Source organism: Palaemon carinicauda, unplaced genomic scaffold, assembly GCF_036898095.1.
Source record: "Palaemon carinicauda isolate YSFRI2023 unplaced genomic scaffold, ASM3689809v2 scaffold91, whole genome shotgun sequence".
Lineage (NCBI taxonomy): Eukaryota > Metazoa > Arthropoda > Malacostraca > Decapoda > Palaemonidae > Palaemon > Palaemon carinicauda.
This window is the reverse complement of record NW_027172215.1, coordinates 62,436-77,994: the sequence shown is the minus strand read 5'-3', so window position 1 is coordinate 77,994 and position 15,559 is coordinate 62,436. Positions and strand designations below refer to the sequence as shown.

Genomic DNA, 15,559 nt, shown 5'->3' with positions numbered 1-15,559 from the left:
TTAACATGTTAAACCCGTTTGACTCGTTCTACTCGTTGAACCCGTTCGACTCGTTGAACCCGTTCGACTCGTTGAACTCGGCCGACTTGTTGAACTCGTTCGACTCGTTGAACTCGTTCGACTCGTTGAACTCGTTCGACTCGTTGAACACGCTGAACTCGTTTGACTCGTTCGACTTGTTCGACTTGTTGAATTCGTTCGACTTGCTGAACTCGTTTGACTTGGTTAACTCGTTTGACTCGTTCAACTCGTTTAACTTGCTTGACTCGGTTATCTTGCTTGACTCGGTTAACTCATTCGACTTGGTTAACTCGTTCAACTCATAGGCAGAGGACTAGATGACAGAGTTGGACGTACATCATCAAGAGAAGTTAAGCTTAACATGTTGTTAAAGACAGATACTGAACTGATCAACTCCTCTACAGATGCCCATCATAACAGAATAACTGATTAAAAAGGAAAAATTAAACTATTCAGGATTAAGCCAATATGTTGAAAATGACAAATGTTTCACTAGTCTAGGGTTAACCCAAAATGATTAATCCATAAAATACTAGAAAAAATGCACAAGTAAAGGAGTCATCGATAAGACTTATTGTGCCAAAACCCAGAGAGGAAAGTCAAAATATTTGACAAACATTCAAAGCCAGGGATGAACATTAATGGGGAAAGGGATGTCACTGGTTGCTATAAAGGATACTGCAAAGCTTAGAAGCACCACAAGGGAAGCCTGGAATCTTATATAGTACTGAAGGGAGAGTGCGCTATAAAAGTGACATTATTCATTGTATAGAACACTGTCTATTACTCCCCCAACACACAAGCAGTAGTTCATCATAGTCATGGCTATATAGAAAGGCATGAAGTTCAGGTTAAAATGATAAGTGCCACCCTAAGGCAGAGTTAATCTTAAAAGTAAAAAGTTGCAACATTTTAAACAACAGGAGTGATAAATAAAAGTGAGTGTAGGTAACATAGAATATTAAAGGGATACACACACACACACACACACACACACACACACACACACATATATATATATATATATATATATATATATATATATATATATATATATATATATATATATATATATATATATATATTTATATAAATATCAAATGTTCTAGTTATGATGCACTGAGAGAGAGAGAGAGAGAGAGAGAGAGGAGAGAGAGAGAGAGAGAGAGAGAGAGAGAGAGAGAGAGAGAGAGAGAGAAATCCATTTCTAACACCTTTAAATCAAATAATGGTTTTAAGTCAACTATAGCTCACATGCATGGTGAGGTTGCAGACACTACAAGAAACTATCGTGCTTGAGGGAGACATGAACCCCAGTCCAGCATGTCGCTAGGCAGGAACGAAACCAATAAACTACTACAACCGTGAATAGTAGCACCTCAATGAGAAAAAAAAGGTATTAGTCAACTACTGTAATCATGGAAGGAAAAATTGTCTTCAAAACCATGGCTGTGCTACATACGAACCTAACGTAGCCACCCCCGTCGGCCTCTGTTCTAAATCGAAGGAATAGATAGTTGATTGATAGTCTTCTATTGCATCTATGTTATCAATTCAAAGGTTCCTTAAACACGTCTCCGGTAAGGATTAGCTTCCAATTTCTCAAACAGACTTTTAAAAAACTAGTTTAGTCAAGTGAAGTAATAATGTGGGATTGGGGAGGGACAGGGTAGGACTAGGGTGGCTGGGATTGGATAGTTAGGGGAAAGGGTATGACGTATATCCTGGGTGGGAGGACCTTGAGGTTATTTGGGACAGGGTTAAGCCCCCCTGACACTTGCACGCATTCGTGGCACGCACTGGCACGCATTGATGCGCGAACTCGCGTGAACAAGCCGTGAAAATGTCGTGAACAGTGCGGAAACTCGCGTGCCAGAGCGTACCAATGCGTGCCATGCGGGCCCAAAACTTTGAAATGTTTAAAGTTTGTGGCACGCATTGGCACGCACTAAATGGCCGTGAACGATGCGCCAACTGGAGTGAACTGGAGTGAACAGTGAGGGAACTGGCGTGAACTGGAGTGAACTGGAGTGAACGATGCGGGAAGTGGCGTGAACTTTATAATGAAGAGAAACAAAAAGGAAACGAAAATATTAATGAAAAGGAAAGAAAAATAAACCTAGTAAATTTTTATATTTGCTGTTTTAATGTGAAAAAAATGATATCTTATTTCAAACTATTTCTATAACTTTATAATGAAGAGAAACAAAAAGGAAACGAAAAAATTAATGAAAAGGAAAGAAAAATAAACCTAATAAATTTTTATATTTGCTGTTTTAATGTGAAACAAAATTATATCTTAAAAATTCAAACTATTTCTATAACTTTATAATGAAGAGAAACAAAAAGGAAACGAAAAAATTAATGAAAAGGAAAGAAAAATAAACCTAATAAATTTTTATATTTGCTGTTTTAATGTGAAACAAAATTATATCTTAAAAATTCAAACTATTTCTATAACTTTATAATGAAGAGAAACAAAAAGGAAACGAAAAAATTAATGAAAAGGAAAGAAAAATAAGCCTATTAAATTTTCATATTTGCTGTTTTAATGTGAAAAAAAATTATATCTTATTTCAAACTATTTTTATAACTTTATAATGAAGAGAAACAAAAAGGAAACGAAAAAATTAATGAAAAGGAAAGAAAAATAAACCTAATAAATTTTTATATTTGCTGTTTGAATGTAAAAATAAAATGATGTCTTATTTCAAACTATTTCTATAACTTTATAATGAAGAGAAACAAAAAGGAAACGAAAAAATTAATGAAAAGGAAAGAAAAATAAACCTAATAATTGTTTATATTTGCTGTTTGAATGTAAATATAAAATGATGTCTTATTTCATGCACACACTTATTTTCCTCTATTACCAATCAAGACCCAAAACTTTTGTTTTGAATAAAAATGAACTGAAAAATAAACCCAAGAAATTTTTAAGTTTGCTGTTTGAATGTAAAAATAAAATGATGTTTTATTTCATCAACATACTTATTCTTCTCTATTACCTTAAAATGAAGGGCAAAACAAATTTTTTCTGTTTGCAGTTTTAATGTAAAAATAAAATGATTTCTTATTTCAACACACTTTTTTCTCTATTACCTTAAAATCAACAGCCTAAAAACTTTTCATGTTTGCTGCTTTTAATGTTAAAATAAAATGCTTTCTTAATACTTGTACATATTTCATGTCTGCTATTTATATGTAAATCAAATGCTTTTTTATTGAAACTAAAATAAAGGGCAACAAAAAATACAAACGAAAAAGATACGTTTCTTCTCCTCAATGCAATGGTGTCTCTGACAGAAAGCATTGTTGTCTCTTCCGAACCCAATCCAAGAATGTCCTCGGGTTGGAGAAGCCCCGTTTTTATATGGAGTGGCCAATTCGTGAACTGGCGTGAACTGGCGTGACCAATGCGGAAACGATGCGGAATGATGAGTGAACTCGCGTGAACGTGTCGTGAACGATGCGCGAACTACGCGTGCCAATTCGTGCCATCGCGTGAACGTCGCGTGAACGTCGCGTGAACGATGCGCGAACTGGAGTGAACTGGTCGTGAACAGTGCACGAAAAACACCAGTGCGTGCCAAAAAGTGGCACGCACTGGCGCGCATCAATGCGTGCCAGTGCGTGGCAAAAATGCGCGCAAGTGTCAGGGGGGCTTTAGGGAGATGGGGGGTGTTGTATGGGACTAGGCGGAAGGGAGAGGGGATTGATTGAGGGTGAAGGGGGTGGGGGAAGGGAGAATAATGTCTCCTAATCAGCTTCAAAGGCTTTGCAAGGAACAGCTTAATTGTACGTGTGTGCGAGGCTAACACCTTGAACATAGTCATTTCCTGAAGTTCGTCTTTTGGTCTTTTCTAGACCTCAATAGATGTATTATTTAGGAACAAAAATTTAGAAATTTACATTTTATAATAAAGGGGGAAATAATATAGGTAATATAACGAAATAAGCAATAAATGACACATTATAAACAAAATAGAAATATTGATGTTTCACAAAACTAAGGATTCGAGAGAACGATGAACAGCTTTGCCAAATTTCCTCCTGACACCTTCATTTTCCCTTAATAACACTGATACTGCATTAGACGTTTCATTTACATTTGGCAACAAGTGAGGCTAACCCCCCAAAAAAACTACGCTTTAGCATGAGAGAGAGAGAGAGAGAGAGAGAGAGAGAGAGAGAGAGAGAGAGAGAGAGAGAGAGAGAGAGAGAGTCTACTAACAAATAAAAGTTCAAGTTTAGTCGTCCACACTAAACCAAAGTCCATCTGATTAGCCTCCCTGCTCACACTATGATTGGTCTATATACTAAAGAAAGGTAGCTTTCCCCGTCGGCCTCTGTTCTAAGTCACAAATATTAGTAATGAGATAGGAGATCCTCACTCATATGTCTCAGTAAGGATTAAAACTTCAGTCTACAAAACGAAATAAAATGAGAAAATCAAATCACAACAAAACACCCTATTTGAACTAAGTATTTCCCAGAACATTTCGTTCAAAATTCTATTTGTTTGATCATGAAACCTTGAGATGACACTGAAATCAAACGTGGAGAGAGAGAGAGAGAGAGAGAGAGAGAGAGAGAGAGAGAGAGAGAGAGAGAGAGGAGAGAGAGAGAGAAAGAGAGAGAGAGTAGCATCTCGCCTATGCGAACTTTCTCGTTCAATCAATGCCAGAAAGGCGTATGTAACAGTGGAAGGATTTCCTTCTCTATTCCCTCGTCTTTAAGGTCGACGATAACTCATGAGTAACTTCGATTTACTGCATATCGATAAGGTCTGTTTTCTTAGAAACTATTTGAAAATTATCATTTTGTAATAAATGTGAAAATGTTATAGACAATATTATGAAAATTATTAATAAATGACACATTATGAGCAAAATAAAAATGCTTATTTCTCAGACAACGAATAATTCGAGTGACAGATGAGCAGCGTTGCCAAATTTCCTCCTGACAATATTATTTCCCTTACTAATATTGATACTGGTTTAGACATTTACATTTGGCATTACAGAGAACAATGAAATATAACTCTCTCTCTCTCTCTCTCTCTCTCTCTCTCTCTCTCTCTCTCTCTCTCTCTCTCAAATTGTCCAATAAAACTATATTAGCTTCATCTATTATTATTACTATTATTATTATTATTATTATTATTATTATTATTATTATTATTATTAATATTATGATGATGCAAATACTTACACTTTAGGATATTAAATATCTCAGCGTTATCCCCAAACCTTCATTCCGTCATTATATTTTTGATGAGCAAAGTTGGTTATATATATATATATATATATATATATATATATATATATATATATATATATATATATATATATATATATATATATATATGTATATATATATATATATATATATATATATATATATATATATATAAATATTTATATATATATATATATATATATATATATATATATATATATATATATATATATATATATATATATATATATATATATATAAAATATATATTTAATAATAATAATAATAATAATAATAATAATGATAATAATAATATTGAAATTCCATTACGTAAAAGAAACTCAATTGTAGGAACTCGGGACTTGGGCAAGCAGACGTTGCTACCAGATGTACGATGTTTTACAAGACGCCAAAATAGCATAATTTTAAACGCTAGTGAAATATATATATATATATATATATATATATATATATATATATATATATATATATATATATATATATATATATATATATATATATATATATATGTGTGTGTGTGGGTGTGTATATATATATATATATATATATATATATATATATATATATATATATATATATATATATATATATATATATATATATATATATATATATATTACGTAAACTGAATAACTATAACCAAACTTAGAAGTTATCTAATTTAGCGAGTTATTCGCCAACATAAAAACTCACCAAATTTCCCTCCGACATTGAAGTAACTCTACCGATTTGTCTATTATTTTTATATGTTCATAATTCTCTTTTCATAATAATTCAACATTTTCAGAATAGATCGTAGGACGATTGAGAATGTATTTCTAATATTTAGGAATAGAGAAGAAGACGAAGAAGAAGAAGACGAATTCTAAAGAGATTTGCTAGGAAAATGAACGTTACTCTCCGGGAATAAACGGAAATGAAATATGACAAGAATGCTCTCTCTATCTCTCTCTCTCTCTCTCTCTCTCTCTCTCTCTCTCTCTCTCTCTCTCTCTCTCTCTCTCTCTCTCTCTCATTAGAATAGGAAAGAATTTTCCATAAATGAAGTGAAAACGAACGAAGAATTAAGGAATGAAATCCTCGGAAAAGAACAAAATTCATCTTCAGCGTAAAATTTCTCCCGTTTTCCTTCGGAGACACTTTGAAGATTCCTATGAGAGAGAGAGAGAGAGAGAGAGAGAGAGAGAGAGGAGAGAGAGAGAGAGAGAGAGAGAGAGTTGGATTTCTTTAATCTTTCGGTCATTTCCATAATTGTTAACACGAATACAGAGGAAATTCATTAGGAAGGCGAACATTACATTCTGGGAATGAACGAAGATGAAATAAGAACGCTTCCAGAACGGTCTTCAGAGGGTGAGATTTGCCTCAGAAGCGTCTTACCTGATAAATGTTACGATTTGCCCAGAAAGAAAACTATGAATAAATCTTTCCTTTTGTTTTGTTTTTTCTTTATTCCTTTCTGTATTTCTTTATGTTGTGGATTCTCTGTTGATTTATTCTCTCTCTCTCTCTCTCTCTCTCTCTCTCTCTCTCTCTCTCTCTCTCATACCTGAAGACATATGGACTCCAGTTGAAGCCAAAAGAAGAATTTGTCGTATTCTAATGGCTTATCTCTCTCTCTCTCTCTCTCTCTCTCTCTCTCTCTCTCTCTCTCTCTCTCTCTCTCTCTCTCTTTCTCTCTCCTCAACTCGCTTTTTTCAAACATAATGCTAAATTCAGGAAAGGTTTCGGTATTCATAGATATGGCTTCTCAAGTTTTCAAAGCATTTTGCGCGAATTTCGAAATGGAGGCAATGAAAAAAAGCGGTAAGATTTCTCCTTAACGAAGGATGGCAATGGGTACATCGGTTTATCGAACCTGGTTAGGTGAGACTGTGAGAAAGGAAGAGCTTTTGCAGAATCTTCTCAAGGAAATCGGAGAAACTACCCAGGAAGATGGTATATTTCTTCCAGCTGAAGGAATGTTCCAGGAAGAGCTGGAAGATGGTATATTTCTTCCAGCTGAAGGAGGGTTCCAAGATAAGCTGGAAGATGGTGAATTTCTTCCAGCTGAAGGAGTGTTCCAAGAAGAGCTGGAATATGGTGAATTTCTTCCAGCTGAAGGAGTGTTCCAGGAAGAGCTGGAAGATGAAATCGATCTTCTTGCTGAAGGAGTGTTCCAAGATGCACTGGAAGATGAAACTGATCTTCCTGCTGGAGTGCTCAAGGATGAACTGGAAGAGAAAATCGATCTTCCAGCTGTAGGAATGTTCCAAGAAGAGCTGGAAGATGGTGAATATCTTCCAGCTGAAAGAATGTTCCAAGAAGAACTAGAAGATGGTGAATTTCTTCCAGCTGAAAGAATGTTCCAAGAAGAGCTGGAAGATGGTGAATTTCTTCCAGCTGAAGGAGTGTTCCAGGAAGAGCTGGAAGATTGTGAATTTCTTCCAGCTGAAGAAACTTTCCAGGATGAACTGGAGGATGAAATCGATCTTCCTGCTGGAGAAGAGGTCCAGGATGAACTGGAAGATGAAATCGATCTTCCAGTGGAAGAACAAGAAAAAGAGGCGGGTCTTCCTCAAAGAGGAGGAGAAGAGGATGCAAAAGAAGAGAAGGAGGAGAAGGAGGAAGAAGAAAAAGTTCCTACTCTTGAAGTACATCGGTCTGAAGACGATTCAAAGACAGAGAGAAGTGATAAAAAGCTATCAAATAAAAAGAGGAGAAAAAGAAAGCTCTCAAAGGAAGAGACCAGTAATGGTGAAGTCACTAAGGAAGAGATGAATAACAGAGAGATACCAAAGAAAGAAAAGAATAATAAAAAGCACTCAAAGAGAGAGAGGAGGAAAAGAGAGCTCTCAAAGGCAGAAAGAAGAAATAGAAATCTCTCAAAGGAGAAGAGCAGTAATGAAGAGCTCTCAGAGGAAGAGGAGAGATTTGGTTCTGAGGACATCCTTGAGGTCAAAGAGCATCTAATACTAGAAGGATGGCACCTCGAAATAGAGGTCAGAGAGCATCTAATGCTAAAAGGATGGCACCTCGAAATAGAGGTGAAAGAGCATCTAATGCTAGTAGGATGACACCTCAAAATAGAGGTCAAAGATCATCTAATGCCTTAAGGATGGCACCTCAAAATAGAGGTCAAAGAACATCTAATGCCTTAAGGATGGCACCTCAAAATAGAGGTGAAAGAGCATCTAATGCTAGAAGGATGGCACCTCAAAATAGAGGTCAAAGAACATCTAATACTAGAAGGATGACACCTCAAAAAAGAGGTGAAAGAGCATCTAATGCTAGAAGGATGGCACCTCAAAATAGAGGTCAAAGAACATCTAATACTAGAAGGATGACACCTCAAAAAAGAGGTGAAAGAGCATCTAATGCTAGAAGGATGGAACCTCAAAATAGAGGTCAAATAACATCTAATACTAGAAGGATGACACCTCAAAAAAGAGGTGAAAGAGCATCTAATGCTAGAAGGATGGCACCTCAAAATAGAGGTCAAAGAACATCTAATACTAGAAGGATGACACCTCAAAAAAGAGGTGAAAGAGCATCTAATGCTAGAAGGATGACACCTCAAAATAGAGGTCAAAGAACATCTAATGCCTTAAGGATGGCACCTCAAAAAGAGGTCGGAGAGCATCTAATGCTAGAAGGATGACACCTCAAAATAGAGGTCAAAGAGCATCTAATGCTAGAAGGATGACACCTCAAAATAGAGGTCAAAGAGCATCTAATGCTAGAAGGATGACACCTCGAAATAGAGGTCAAAGAACATCTAATGCTAGAAGGATGACACCTCAAAATAGAGGTCAAAGAACATCTAATGCTAGAAGGATGACACCTCAAAATAGAGGAAACTAAGGTTAGGATTCTCTTTAAGAAACTCTGGTAGGTTGTCATCCCTTTTTATTATCCCCAGGTTTTCTTGTTCCTTGAAGACTTCATCCATCATAGATAGATGTTGTCTATTTCTATACTTTCTTAAATTAGAATTCAAAATTAATTTGGATAGACGTTGGTTATTTCCCAGGAGATGTGACACTTCACTGTTCCAGAGGAGAGGCATGACCAACCTTCCCAACATCAACATCGACAGAAAATACCTGTGATGACCGTGATCTTTTAGACAAAAATGCATCTAATGTATTTTCCCTACAACTTAATACAGAGGAAGAAGATATTAAACTTGAACGATATTTACCAAGAATAATCAAAGCAGAGTAACAAGGTTCAAGTTGTTTTTGCTCCTTGTCGAGTGATCTCTTAAATTTTGAACTGGCTGAACCTGTTGGTAATACTTCGGAAATTCTGGGTGGAACCTAAAACCTGGAAGAACTAGAGAGTATATATATGTCTGTCAACATTTAGAGATAGATCAGATAGCTGGAAGGCCTGTGGAGATGATGAATAAAAATAGCTTTGAATAAATCTATGATGAAAAGGAAGTATATCTGTCTTTTAAATCAGAGAGAGAGAGAGAGAGAGAGAGAGAGAGAGAGAGAGAGAGAGAGAGAGAGAGAGAGAGAGAGAGAGAGAGAGATTCTCCTTTGATATATAACAAACCAATAAACTGAGCAACCATGTCTGTTTTCAAAATAGGCAATAATATTTTCATGAACTAAATGTAAGACTATAAAAACGATAAATAATGAAATCACCACTTGTATATTTTTGAGCTTTTTCATACTTCTATTCTTGATATTAATCATCAATCCTAATAAAGGCAGTGAAAACATGGAATCTGAATCTCTTTACATACTGTCTTGAAAAGCAGGAACTTTATTGCACCATCGTAGTTCCACACTATAAGTATATTAACAATAATAAATATTGCCAATATAAAACTAAATAAAAATGATCAATTATCATTAATGTCATAATAGAAAAACAAAACATAAGAAAATAGAACAAGGATTCACAATAATGACGCTTCAACTTCAATAATTTGTCAGACTTATGGTGCAATGTGATATATATATATATATATATATATATATATATATATATATATATATATATATATATATATATATATATATATATATATATATATATATATATATAGATAGATAGATAGATAGATAGAAAGATAGACAAAATTTCGCTTAACTTTTAAATCGGTATATAAGAGCAGCGACTAAGGGTTGATAGTTCAAAAAGAAAAGAAATACCTTGTAAGGAGAACTAGACTTTAGCATTTGTTAGCAGATTTTGCTCAACACTTTTAACCGTGAAATTAATTCTGAAATTATTACTAATATTTGATGGCATAAATCCTGGCATGCTATGATTTATCTTCATAAAGTTCCTCCTCTACGAAAATGACTAGAATTAAATGACTATAGATTTGACTCCTGAGTTTCATTTTACAAAGTTTGATTTAGAATATTTAAATTATTTATCTGCATTAAAATAAAATCAACTCAACTTGTCCTCATTGTGACTGCATAGATACACCAGAATTCCATAATTGATATGGATCGAGCACGTAAATACATCCATTAAAGAATAATTTGAGTTAAAATTCCAGATAGATTATCGGCATCTATTTGGATCTGAAATCATATCACTCGAATGCACTTTCGTTGCATCATAATTATGTCGTCATGAAGGCTAAATCACCATTTGCTCTCTCTTCTCTGACCATACTCCTTTTCTGGTCTGTTGGCAAGTAGACCACCTCACTCAATATTTATCGTTACTTTTTTTTTCAGCATAATATCTCCCCCTAACAGGGTGTGGCTCCTGAGAGCATCAACCTGTTACTGCCACATTCATCCTCTAACTACTGAATCAAGGATGAGCTCCCTGAGCAGTGAAGCTTCATCAGTCGCTTCATAAGCCTACACATAAGGGACACCAGCCTAATTTAAACCTGTCTTTCAGGCCCACTTACGATTCCTGGACATCTTCTTTCTCTCATACTAACCGGTATTTCTGAATGACAGTCTTTTTACTAGCACATTGCCCTCATTTCCACGACAAGATCGATTGACGATAGATATTTGAATGCCTCTTCTCTTTGCTAATCTTTTCACCACTTCAGTGAATCTCCATATTCGCTCCCCAATCAGTTTTTCTTAAAACTATATTCACACTACATAACAGTTCATCTAAACAGCTTCAATAATTTCATTTTAGGCTCCTTCACAAATTCCAAATTTAACTTAAAAAAAAATAACTCTTCTCTTGCATATACTCATATCGTATCCTTCTAAATTTTCCTATATTTAGACTAGTTTGTTCTCTCCTCTTGCTGTTGTCCATTACATTTACGTGAAATATATTCACGAGAATCAACCAAGTCCATTTTTCTTCACCCTCTATACAAACATTCATTACTCCATTTAATCTATCTCGCTTTTACTCTCAACTTTCTCCTCTTGCAGACACTTCATAACTTTCTTACAAGAATCTATCATTTCTCCTTACTATCCTCACTCAGGGAGTGCCAGGCAATGGCTGCTGATGACTCAGCAGATACACCTATAGGCTCCCCCCAAGGAGCCCAAACCTTAGCTCACAAGGATGGTAAGGTTGCAGACACTAATGGCACTAACGAGTCTGAGCGGGACTCGAACCCCCGACTGGCAAACACCAAGTAGAGACGTTACCAATCAGGCCACAACAAACTTTTAACCTTTGCTGTCACTCCATCCATTAGGATGTTGAACAACCATCAAGAATGTTTGAGAGCTACTTTTTACACCATTCCACTCCCTCACCTGCCTATATAATCTAACATGCATCATTTCTATCACAACTAGTTTTTATGGCTCTCAAAAAAAAAAAAAATAGAATTTTCTATATTATGGTTCTCAACACCGTCCACAATGTCTCATTTTTCCAGGTCTACGTACAGTATGCTACCGGCAGATATTTCTCTTTGTTTTGAAACCTCTCACATAACTGTGTTCATAGCAAGTACCCTCTGTATAAAACCACACCCTTTCCTCCCCCATTTTACCCCTCCGTCACCTGCCTTACATCCTGAATCAGATTCTACCATAGACATCCCGTGGTAAACAAAGTAAAAGCTATATCTTTATCATTCTTACAATCGCCTTTATTCCAATACCTTCATAACAAGGACAATAATACACGCACACACACTCACACACACACACACACACACACACACACACACATATATATATATATATATATATATATATATATATATATATATATATATATATATATATATATATATATATATATATATATATTATATTCTCGTTTTCATGCAACAAACTCCAGGCCTCCGGCCACTTGGTGAGTTTTAGAGCATGAAGAATAGAAGGAAAGATATAATTTTCGTTTCCCAGCATCTCACAGAATGAAGAGAGAGAGAGAGAGAGAGAGAGAGAGAGAGAGAGAGAGAGAGAGAGAGAGAGAGAGAGAGAGAGAGAGACCTATTCTCACTTAATCAACAGTAGTATACAACCAAAGACGATCCATTGAAACTTTCCTTTTTCTATCTTCGTAATTTCCCTTCACCCTTATAACCATCATGTTTCTCATTATAACCATCATGTTTCTCATTATAACCATCAGGTTTCTTATTATAACCATCATATTTCTCATTATAACCATCAGGTTTTTCATTATAACCATCATATTTCTCATTATAACCATCAGGTTTCTTATTATAACCATCAGGTTTCTCATTATAACCATCATGTTTTTCATTATAACCATCAGGTTTCTCATTATAACCATCATATTTCTCATTATAACCATCAGGTTTCTCATTATAATCATCAGGTTTCTCATTATAACCATCAGGTTTCTCATTATAACCATCATATTTCTCATTATAACCATCAGGTTTCTCATTATAACCATCAAGTTTCTCATTATAACCATCAGGTTTCTCATTATAACCATCATATTTCTCATTATAACCATCAGGTTTCTCATTATAATCATCAGGTTTCTCATTATAACCATCATATTTCTCATTATAACCATCAGGTTTCTCATTATAATCATCAGGTTTCTCATTATAACCATTATATTTCTCATTATAACCATCAGGTTTCTCATTATAACCATCATGTTTCTCATTATAACCATCAGGTTTCTCATTATAACCATCATATTTCTCATTATAACCATCAGGTTTCTCATTATAATCATCAGGTTTCTCATTATAACCATCATATTTCTCATTATAACCATCAAGTTTCTCATTATAACCATCATATTTCTCATTATAACCATCAGGTTTCTCATTATAACCATCATGTTTCTCATTATAACCATCAGGTTTCTTGTTATAACCATCAGGTTTTTCATTATAACCATCATATTTCTCATTATAACCATCAGGTTTCTTATTATAACCATCAGGTTTCTCATTATAACCATCATGTTTTTCATTATAACCATCAGGTTTCTCATTATAACCATCATATTTCTCATTATAACCATCAGATTTCTTATTATAACCATCAGGTTTCTCATTATAACCATCATATTTCTCATTATAACCATCAAGTTTCTCATTATAACCATCAGGTTTCTCATTATAACCATCAAGTTTCTCATTATAGCCATCAGGTATCATCAGGTCTCTCTTTATAACCATCATATTTTTCATTATAACCATCAGGTTTCTTATTATAACCATCAGGTTTCTCATTATAACCATCATATTTCTCATTATAACCATCAGGTTTCTCATTATAACCATCAGGTTTCTCATTATAACCGTCAAGTTTCTCATTATAACCATCAGGTTTGTCATTATAACCATCATATTTCTCATTATAACCATCAGGTTTCTTATTATAACCATCATATTTCTCATTATAACCATCAAGTTTCTCATTATAACCATCATGTTTCTCATTATAACCATCAGGTTTCTAATTATAACCATCATATTTCTCATTATAACCATCAGGTTTCTCATTATAACCATCATATTTCTCATTATAACCATCAGGTTTCTCATTATAACCATCAGGTTTCTTATTATAACCATCAGGTTTCTCATTATAACCATCATATTTCTCATTATAACCATCAGGTTTCTAATTATAACATCATATTTCTCATTATAACCATCAGGTTTCTTATTATAACCATCATATTTCTCATTATAACATTCAGGTTTCTCATTATAACCATCAGGTTTCTCATTATAACATTCAGGCTTCTCATTATAACCATCAGGTTTCTCATTATAACCATCATATTTCTCATTATAACCATCAGGTTTCTCATAATAACCATCATATTTCTCATTATAACCATCAGGTTTCTTATTATAACCATCAGGTTTCTCATTATAACCATCAGGTTTCTTAATTTAACCATCATATTTCTCATTATAACCATAAGGTTTCTTATTATAACCATCATATTTCTCATTAAAACCATCAGGTTTCTCATTATAACCATCATATTTCTCATTATAACCATCAGGTTTCTTATTATAACCATCATATTTCTCATTATAACCATCAGGTTTCTCATTATAACCATCATGTTTCTCATTATAACCATCAGGTTTCTCATTATAACCATCATATTTCTCATTATAACCATCAGGTTTCTTATTATAACCATCAGGTTTCTCATTATAACCATCATATTTCTCATTATAACCATCAGGTTTCTCATTATAACCATCATATTTCTCATTATAACCATCAGGTTTCTCATTATAACCATCAGGTTTCTCATTATAACCATCATATTTCTCATTATAACCATCAGGTTTCTCATTATAACCATCAGGTTTTTCATTATAACCATCATGTTTCTCATTATAACCATCAGGTTTCTCATTATAACCATCATATTTCTCATTATAACCATCAGGTTTCTTATTATAACCATCATATTTCTCATTATAACCATCAGGTTTCTCATTATAACCATCATATTTCTCATTATAACCATCAGGTTTCTTATTATAACCATCATATTTCTCATTATAACCATCAGGTTTCTCATTATAACCATCAGGTTTCTCATTATAACCATCAGGTTTCTCATTATAACCATCATATTTCTCATTATAACCATCAGGTTTCTCATTATAATCATCAGGTTTCTCATTATAACCATCATATTTCTCATTAAAACCATCAGGTTTCTCATTATAACCATCATATTTCTCATTATAACCATCAGGTTTCTTATTATAACCATCATATTTCTCATTATAACCATCAGGTTTCTCATTATAACCATCATGTTTCTCATTATAACCATCAGGTTTCTCATTATAACCATCATATTTCTCATTATAACCATCAGGTTTCTTATTATAACCATC

The 15,559-nt window shown here is 34.1% G+C and overlaps 1 protein-coding gene across 1 annotated transcript; it reads right to left on the bottom strand.

Moving 5' to 3' along the window:
* Positions 1–28: 28 nt before the first annotated feature.
* LOC137637665 (uncharacterized protein PFA0635c-like) lies at positions 29–13,933 on the bottom strand. The gene is made up of 3 exons (XM_068369813.1): positions 13,468–13,933; positions 9,339–9,550; positions 29–334 (listed from the first exon to the last, which is right to left on the bottom strand). The coding sequence occupies exons 1-3, from the start codon at positions 13,931–13,933 to the stop codon at positions 29–31; spliced, it is 984 nt and encodes a 327-aa protein (XP_068225914.1).
* Between the last annotated feature and the right edge of the window lie 1,626 nt (positions 13,934–15,559).

Excerpts from the sequence above, each read along its gene's own strand:
- LOC137637665 (XM_068369813.1), bottom strand. The coding sequence starts at position 13,933 with ATGAGAAATATGATGGTTATAATGAGAAACCTGATGGTTATAATAAGA. Across the intron at positions 9,551-13,467 it reads TTATAATGAGAAATATGATG|GTTCAGCCAGTTCAAAATTT; the intron begins GTTATAATGAGA and ends TATTACCAACAG. Across the intron at positions 335-9,338 it reads TCGATGTTGATGTTGGGAAG|TCCTCTGCCTATGAGTTGAA; the intron begins GTTGGTCATGCC and ends TCTGTCATCTAG.